This window comes from Chenopodium album, chromosome 23 (assembly GCF_948465745.1).
Source record: "Chenopodium album chromosome 23, dcCheAlbu1.1, whole genome shotgun sequence".
NCBI lineage: Eukaryota > Viridiplantae > Streptophyta > Magnoliopsida > Caryophyllales > Amaranthaceae > Chenopodium > Chenopodium album.
In genome coordinates this window covers 28,756,354-28,766,029 of record NC_137856.1, presented here as the reverse complement: position 1 = coordinate 28,766,029, position 9,676 = coordinate 28,756,354, and the positions used below count along the sequence as shown (strand labels likewise).

The window sequence follows — 9,676 nt, the reverse complement described above, 5'->3', positions numbered from 1 at the left end:
CTAAACACACAACCTTTAAATTAAGTGCATTTAACCACCATTCAAATATAACATCATATTTAATTGTTCAAAATAAATAATAAAAAATAAAGTCTTAAAAATATTTCTTTATTAATATATTTAGGCAAATGGTTAGACATCCAACATAATTTTATTAATAAGAAACGAGTCTATCATCATAATTTATGGTAAAAGCATATTAATATAAGCTATTTTTCATTCCATATTTGTAAGGGTATTTGTTAAAATTATCAAACAATTATAATATGACACCGAACCCATTTCGAACACCCAAATTGACAACTTTATTTATATATCATATCGCTTTTAAAATCTTGACTATAGAGTTGTTAAAGTTGTAAATCGAAACAACATAGAAATTTAAGAAGAAACCTGAAAAAAATTTAGGTATGTGTGTTACACAGACCCCACACGGCCACACCACACCACCCCCACCGGCCCACCAACAAAAAGAAAGCGACAATAATATGGCCCATATCACGAGTATTATGCATAAATAATCATCAAATTATTTACCAATAATTATTGCAAATTTTAAATAATAAAAAAAACAAAGAAGTCCAGGCATAAGCATGTGCAACCAGAATAATAATTTCAGACTAAAAATTGAAGCTCATTGAAAAAGCAAGGTGACAATTCCAGGCACCTGACTTATAACCAAGTTGAAGTGAAACAGACAAGTACAGCCATTAGATGGACCCTCAATCCCTCACATAAGCATAGCAGCTAAATATACATGGATACCACCACCACCCCAGATGTCGTAACCGACCCATCCCGTCCCGTCTCTTTCTACAGTACATGTGATTTTCTTCTATCTTACATTGTACATCTTAGAATGCACATGGACCAACATTATGATAAGTTGACATACCGAGAGGAAGTGCGAATGAGGAGTGAGGGAGAGAGACTCTTGGAAGCTAGCTATATGTCAGCGGCAGCAGCCTCAAAACCCTTGCTTGCAATGTGATCTTATTTATTTTTCCTATGGTATGAAGTTAAAAAGGAGAAAAGAAAAGGCAGCATCTGCGAACCTCCGAGTTGCAGTTGCTGATGGTGTTTTATGCTTAAGTTGTTGAATACATGCCGGGCAAAAATGGTCGAAGATGGTGCTCTAAGACAGCTAAAAGCTCATGACATTGGCTTGCATCTCCAAGTACCCCACCTCTAAGCCTTCTGACAGCTTCCACAAGTTGACCTCTCAGCTTTTGAGATAACAAACACCCACCTGCCTTCACGCTTTCTCTATACACTGGCAAGTAAGCAATTGCCACCCTCAATGGTGGAGGAAGATCTCCAAGGCAAAGAGGAGATTCTCCTCGGTTTAAAATCCTAACCATGTTAACAAAATGTTCTTGGCCTTGTAACAAGCCGTCGGTGAAAGCATCTTCCGACCATTGCTCCCGGAGAAATGTCCGAAGCTCGGGAGCAACTGAATCGTCCTCTGACCGAGCAATGCTATCTGCAACAGCGTACGTGCCTGTTGGATCTCCTAAAAAGTCTGATCGGAGAAGAAAAGCGACTCCCTCAAGGGACCCACCACTTCTCTCTCCAGCTGCTTTGAGGATTTCGATGCTGAGTGCGGTAAGAACATGCTGTGGTACTTGGGGTAGAAGGTAAGAAGCAACCTCGACTTGGCTGCTTGAGGTGGCAGCGGTCAGCGCAAGACATAGTTCCATGTCTTGGCAACCTCTTCCAACAAACCACTGGACAACTGGCAAACACCCCCTCTCGGCTGCTCGCATTAGAGGTCCCAAAAACGCCATGGCATTACCTTCTTCTACCAAACACTCCATTGTGTTGATCTTGCCATAATGAGAAGCAAAACCCAAGGCCAGATCAACGTCCACATCCAAGCTGTTACGCTGGGCAATCTAGGAGGACAAATATAAACCACATGTTACTACGTATTTAAAATACAAAACCAAAGAGCAATATCTATTAAAAAAAAATCATATATTTTGACATTTTGATTTTTTGACTAGTAATTCCATGTAGTTACTTGACAAAACTGCATAAATGGGACAATAAGCAAGATTCAAGCTTTCGCTAATCATTAGTATAAACCAAAATGTGATCTATCTCATGCCAGAAAACTGTGAATGAGATCATTTAAAGTAATTAAGCCATTGCCACAGTTTCTACCAAGTAATAGACCTATAGTCAACAAAACAAAGTCTATAAGTGAAATCAAAGAGCCTTTGAAGAGTGAAATTGCAATGCAGCATCCAATGAGAGACCCTAACGGCCTAACCAAAAAAATCTACTAAAATGAAGCAACTACCACTCTAAGAGAAATCAGTTCTAAGCACACAGAGTCACAGACTTCACAGAATAAGCTTATCTAGTCACCAAATATATAATTTAATATTTCAATCTTGACTAAGAGACTTGTAACATTCTATTGTAGCAGACAAATGGACCAGAATACGTAGCCCTATGATTGACATGATAAGTATAAACTCTCCCCAACAAAAGACCCAAAATACTGAGTTTGGCTGACAAAGAGAAACAGGCAAAAGGGGGGTAGGGAAGGAATTTTATATCACATTTTACATATGAACAATTTCAGAAGGATATGGAATAAAGATGCACAAGGACTTAAAACCTAAGCCTGCCTAGCGGAAACAGAAAGTACATAAAAACATTCAAATTGCACCAACCTTAATAAGATTTCAGCTTTTTAATTTTCTTCCTCAACCGGGCATGAAAATACAACAAGAGATTCCAACTTGGCTCTTATATATGGGAGGCAATAAAAATTAAGACCCCAAAATTGCCTTGCAGCCCATTGACATTAAGCCCAAATATATACTCAAAACACTGTCCTAAAAGCCTAAGCGAGCCAGAGGCAGCCCATCCTTAGCCAACAAGTTCACAATAGCATGCCCAATCAACACTTGCATAACGACATTTATCACTCTTCTAATCTACTCAATACTTCTGATTTTCTCTATGCGTTAAAGTTGAGAGAAAAAGCTATCCCAATTAACACTCTTATAAGGTAAAATAAATCACCACGCAGTAGGGCTCTAGTATAAATTTAATCGGCCCATATCCCCTCATCTCCGCCGGCCCTCACTTCACAAGGCTGTATCCCTCTTCTCCTCATCAAGATGTATATACACAGATACCATATCAGATAGCTTCCACCCTTCACACCTCATCCTTGCCGGATGCCAGCCCACACTTCACAGATTTTTGTTCCTCTTTTTTCCCCTAAATAATAGATTTAATATCTGTGATTAATTACTAGGCAGCATGATTCCGGTATTGACTATAGCATTGAAGTCCCAGATTCGGTATCACAGAAACATAGCATTTAGACAAACAGTACTAATATATTGCTGTCTTTGAGTCAAGCCACTAACAGTAACAGGTAAGCTTTTCATCCAAGAATTTTGACTCGAGTTTTTATTCAACAGCATATAGATCCTCATACATAGATAACAGATCCAAATTTATTCATATAGATTGTCTGTGCATGTACAAATTTCCTGTGCAATTTAACAACCGTGAGAATGATCAAAACTGTCCTTTGATAGAGCTCTATAATTGTAGATCTATTTAAGAGCAGATGACCCAAATTTTATCCATAATTATCCGCATGATCCTGAGATACCCTAAACCCATGAAGATGTTCTTAAATCTCCCACAAAACATTCAGAAAGTAATAAACTTGAGAAACAATAAAAAAGATTGCAACATTTATAAGTCACCAGGCAAAGATACAGAAATTCAGGATGTGAAAATCACTTAAAATTATAAAATCAACAATGAGACATTTAGGGTTTGGGACTAACTTTAGACACGTGTTATAATAAACCAAACTGCACCCAAACCATAACTTCATTTACCCTTGAAAAATAAATAACTAAAATCATTGAATTCATTGCTATTAAAAATATAAGGTTCATCGTTAAAAAGCGATCATATACATGGAACTTTATCATCATGAGAAAGAAATTATTAACATATTTCTCATAAAAGCAAGTTCAGCAGGACACATTTTTTTTTTTTTAATAATAAGCCAAAATTATTACTGATCTAGATTTTCCTGTTGGCTAGTATTTTTATACAATGAAATTAATGGTTTTACTGATTTTTAAATTTTTGCTCATTTAATCTGATTTTTACCACCTGATATTAACTGAACTATAACTTTTCTTCCATTAAACTGATTTTTACTAATTGAAACTTACTTATACTAATTAGAACTAATTGAAGACTAATTATGACTTATTAGGATTAATTTATACTGAACTTATTTTTTGAGCCTTAGTAAACCTATTACCTATGAATTGAACACAGATTTGAAATCTTTTGAATTACATTTTGACAGAAAATTTCAACTTCAATCAGTGTTGTGCAGACAACAGCTTAGAAATGGAAGTATCATTTTGAATATAGCAGTAGTACGTAAAATCCCCTTAACCATGAAGGTCGACAAAATAACAGGAGCAAAGCTTAGGTTATGGCACTTTGAGTAAGAGGCATCAACATACTAGGAAATTTTTCTAAGAAATTACTTGCAAAAACAGATACACATTTCAAGTTAATATCCTGCACATCCTGATAGAATATCATACACTTTCTTTAATTTCTCCATTTTTCCGCCATCTCTCACAAATATAACCTTCCCCCGCCTAAACCAAACTCATTGATCTCTTCATACCATGAGCCTTCTACCTGATCACTAACCCTTCTAGAAAATCCTGGTGCTGACAGTGATAACCTTCCATGCCCCATACAAACTTCTTGCTCTCTGCTCTAATATCCTTCATACCAAATTTCTGTACTCGAGCCTTGCTCCTCATAGACCATCCCTTCAAAAACAGCCTACTTCCAATAGCGATTAACCTTCCACCTCAAACAAACTCCTAGCTGTCTACTTAAATTTCTTTTAACCGTATCTGCCTACTCAAGCATTGCTCCTCAAAATCATAATCCCTCCAGCTCAGCTTAGAATTAAAAAACTAGCAACTGAACGGCAGAAGTGTGAAGAGCACATCAAGAAGGAAAAATTGTGGCACTCATAATATGTACATCAATATCTCTTTATGACTTTAGCACAAAGCCACAATGATTTCAGAAAACCAAGATTCAATCTAGTAAAGAGGCATGGAAAGAAACAAAACCTTCTAGAAAGAAAAGAATAAAAAACATGTAAGGGTGTCAATTTTTGTCATGCCAAACAAACAATGGTGCAATCAGTGAGTGTAATATGGTATCTTGGTAGTGCTGTCACTGCTGTGGTGATCAATCAGATCTAGAAGTAAAAGAACCGTTGCAAATTGAATCTAAAAGAAAAGGGCCATGGGAGGGGGGATTAGCAATGTGGAAAGTTAGTAGTAGCAACACCACAGCAAACACATATTAGATTAAGAATTAACACTGCCACATGTTCAGTGTAGCACTAGAACAGCAAAGATTGTTACAGCTAAGAAGCCTTAAGCCATGAATAATAATCACTATATTGAAGATAGTGATTTGCTCCAGTGCTACAAAAGGTGTACAGCTAAGGTGACATAATAGTTTGTTAATGGCAGGGAGAAAGTTACAGAGATCCAATGAACAGATGCAACACATTGGATAGTTAAAGTTAGCATTTGGCGATGCTGCAAGTGCATTGCAATTGTTGCACAGCTAGATCATGCTACTGATGGATAATTGGATATAAACACAAGGAATATACATGGATTTTTTTTTTTTTCTCAAGCTAAAATTACTTCCTAACTTAAAAAGGATTTAATGGTTAGTAATTGGTCATTTAAGCATAGAAAATAAGCATATAAGCCAAACAAGATCCACCTTTTCCCTTGTGATCTTTGAGAACAGCACATGAAATAGTAATGCAAGAAAATAGTTTGATGACTTGATATTTTAGTTCATTCTCTGTCCAACTCCGGATAAGGATGCTGTTCTAGGCAAGCCTAATGTTTGAGTGCTCATCTGGACAAGATAGGACTTTTCTTTCAACACTATTAGATCTCTTAAATACTTCAACATTGGCAATGTAATACTTTAAGAAGTCAAAATTAATAACGATATACTTTTCAAATAAAAGAGGAAGTCAAACGGTAGCTATGAGCCTTAAAAAAAATAAAATAAAAAGGTTTAACTTGTGCACAACAAACAACAAATGGCATTCAGGCAACAAAAGATAAATTACTGTAAACAAAACACAAAAGGCAATACCTGCAACAAAATGCGCACTAACTCAGTGCTGCCAAACCGTGAGGCTTCAAGAAAACACTGATTTACATTATCAGCACCACCCTCGACCAGCATACCAAGGAGCCCTTGTATAGCAGTAGCTGATGCTCCACAAGACCATCCAGGATCAAATGAACTACTAAACAAAGTAAGAGGGAAGCAAGCAGCATCAAAGGCCTCAGTAAAGTCCTTTCCGGTGAGATTGCTACCAGCAAGATCAAGAAATATCTTAAAGGCTGACAATTGAAGCTGTATCTCAGCAGCAGAATCACGATGCACTTTCTCTTTGTTCTCATGACACCGAGAATGAAAGCCAATGCATTTCAATGCCCATTCAGTGAACTTTTGGACCTTAGCACCAGCCTCTGCCTTCAAAACATCATCACCATTGCATTCCTGAAGTCGCTCATGCAACCTAACCAAGTTTTATTGCACAGATTGAGGAAATAAATTAGATGCCTGCTGCAGTGTAGCAATAAGATGCAAAATCAGATGCTAAGGTGGCAAAAGAAAGACATCATCTTATCTAATACCTGGAAAGACCTCATAATACCAAGCTATGGGAGGGGAGAGAATGAACACTTTGGTTATATAATAATAATTAATATTACAAGACAATAATTGCAAGAGCTTAATTCTTTAAGTGCATAACTATTACTGTACCAAGATATCACCTCGACAATAAGAAATGAAGTGCTATGCTCACTAAGTGGATAGACAAAAACAGCTTAATCAACCCCTTTTCTTTTCACCAAATGACAATAACATGTAGCTCCTGTTGTCTACAGCGACCACAAGTCTACACCTTATACACATTTAATTTCATTATATCAATCAAATGAAACTACCTTTGGGCCATCACAGTCACTGTATCTGCTAGGTCCATTGTTCGGCTCTGACATGCAGAGACACAAGATGCAAGAAACGAAGTTCGAAGAGCTGCTCTTGTGAAGTCATAAGCTCCATTAGCTATTATCTTCTTCACTAGTCCCGTTATACCATGTAACTCCTCATGTGTAGTAAGAAACCATATCGAATCCAATGAGATGCAAAGGAAATCATTAAGAGTTAGTGGATCAGCAAACAGAATCAAACTTTCTGCCAAGTCCCAATCATGAGAACTCACAGCACTTTGAAATAGTTTTCCCAGCTCAATCCTATCTTGTCTACTGAGCTTCTTCTCATTTCCTACACTACCTTTCTTCCCCACCTGAGAGCTTGTCGTCACCGCCTTCGATTTCTGCTTCTTAGATCCATAGCATCCAACCTTGGACATTCCAGTGCCCTCCATATATAGCGGTCCTTCTCTTGCAAACACAACATTACTTCCCTCACCTAGCTCGGAAATTTTGCTTTCAATTTCGAACTTGGGACTATCAGTTCCACCGTAATCGATTTCCATCTCAGAAGGCATCTGCTCCTCCTCTTTAATTTCAACCTTCAATCTCAATCCTTCCCTTCCCATGTCACTTTCCATCTTATACAGGAAAAAACTAACTTTTTGAACCACCCAAAAGACTGATCAACTACAGTCTGTTGTTAACAATGAAACAGAGCCACCATATCAAAACTATAACAAAACATTCAACAATCACAAAAACACCCGGAAATTATCTTCCTGAATCCCAACACTTTGTTAAAGTAATCTAATTCATCAGCTTCTACTTTCCCTTCACTTGAACCAATTGAAATCGAAAACGAATACTCCAAGTTACAACCAACTGAAATCGAAACCGGAATCGAAAAACGAATACTCAGGACTATGACATCCCTATTGAAGATCACTAAGATTAACGCAATCAAATGAAAAAAGATGCAAATCCTCAAACACCCTTCACTTGAGATAATCAGAAAAGCTTCCACAGTAGCAACATCAAACCATAAAAACGATAAAAATTGATCAAACCAAATGAAAATTTGAGCAAACCAAAATCAAATTGCACCAGAGGATCTCAACTGAACAGTACCATATAAGCAAAACCCTAGAGCATCATCTCTTCAATTCTCTGATACTACAGCAAATTCTCAAAGATCCAGCATCACCCTGAAATACCCAAAACAACAATCTAATCAGGAAAAAAAAAAATCAAAAAAATAATCAAAAAAATAATAATAAAGAAATCAATCAAACTCAACAAAAATAAAAACCCATTTGCTAACGCAATCAATCAATTCAAAATTGTGAAATTTGAACAAGGTCATGAATTAAAATGCATGAAATTTTGATTTTAATCAAAAAAGGGAAATGGGTTTGTTCTTGCAAACCTGAAAATTTTCTTGGCAAAGAAGAGGAGAGAGAATGAAAGGTTGGCTTAGAAAAAAAAAACCCAGAAAAACAAACTAAAATGGGTAATCTTTCCTTTATTCTTTCGAAAATAAAAAAGTAAATAAAATATTGAAAAAGGGGGTTTTTATTTTTATAATAAAATTAATTTTGCGCCTCTTGTTTGATTTTATTTGGGTGGGCATTCTTTAATTATTGATTCTTTGTTTGCATTTGCAGACGAACTGTTAGTGAAGTCAGACACCAAATTGTTTTGTACTGTATTTTATTAAGATTAAAATAATTATTAAATTATAACCTTGTTCCATACAAATACTCCCTTCGTATTTTATTACTTGCTCTATTTATGATGTGGATCTCTCAAGAGTCAAGACTGTCACAACTTCACAAGGCTCGCAAGCTATAATAACAGTGGATCTTCGAATTTTAATAAGGACTACAAAAATCTAGTCGCAACTAGAAGATGATCACAACTCGCAACAAGTGATTTTTTTAATAATAACAATCAAACGAGCAACGCTCAAACGATTAATTCCCATAACAAATTACTGATATATACCCATATTTATAGAGTGACAAATCGTACAAAGCTAAGATAGGAAACTAATAATTATATCCTAAAACAAGATAAAATATTAAGAATCTTAATCCTAATATATCTACTAATCATATTTTAACCAACTACTAAATCTATCCTAACATAAATAAATTAAATAAATAAATATCTTAATGGCTAAAACTCTTAAAGCCTACAAATTAAATAAATTTCCATGAATTTTCAAGAATACCCATATTGGTCTATTGCTCTCGCATCAAATAAACTATACATAGAGTTTTTGTAAGAGAGTATAAAGTAATAAATTATGAGGGAAGTGTACTACCTCTTCATATTATTTACAACGCTTTGATGTAAAGTGTGGGTTTAAAATGTCTAACTGTTACAAATAATTTAAAACGAAGGTAGTATGATAGTTAGGAGTAAATAGAATATAAAGTATGATAGTTGGGGTTAGAGAAAAAAATTAGTAAAATATTGTAAAAGGTTTTCAAAAATGAAAATAGGGCAAGTAATAAAATACGGTCATATTATCATTATAAAATACGGATGGAGTATTTTACATATATTTCGTAAATAAGATCGTTTTATCATTATAA

At 35.6% G+C, this 9,676-nt stretch overlaps 1 protein-coding gene across 1 annotated transcript; it reads right to left on the bottom strand.

Annotated features, from left to right (window-relative positions):
• Positions 1-588: 588 nt before the first annotated feature.
• LOC145607896 (ankyrin repeat protein SKIP35-like) lies at positions 589-8,642 on the bottom strand. The gene is made up of 4 exons (XM_081663492.1): positions 8,503-8,642; positions 7,086-8,281; positions 6,220-6,652; positions 589-1,895 (listed from the first exon to the last, which is right to left on the bottom strand). The coding sequence occupies exons 2-4, from the start codon at positions 7,712-7,714 to the stop codon at positions 1,089-1,091; spliced, it is 1,869 nt and encodes a 622-aa protein (XP_081519618.1). The 5' UTR covers positions 7,715-8,281; positions 8,503-8,642; the 3' UTR covers positions 589-1,088.
• Positions 8,643-9,676: the final 1,034 nt, after the last annotated feature.

Coding starts and splice junctions, on each gene's coding strand:
- LOC145607896 (XM_081663492.1), bottom strand. CDS start 7,714: ATGGAAAGTGACATGGGAAGGGAAGGATTGAGATTGAAGGTTGAAATT. Junction 6,653..7,085: donor GTGACTGTGATGGCCCAAAG/GTAGTTTCATTT, acceptor AAACTTGGTTAG/GTTGCATGAGCGACTTCAGG. Junction 1,896..6,219: donor TAGTGCGCATTTTGTTGCAG/GTATTGCCTTTT, acceptor TTGTCCTCCTAG/ATTGCCCAGCGTAACAGCTT.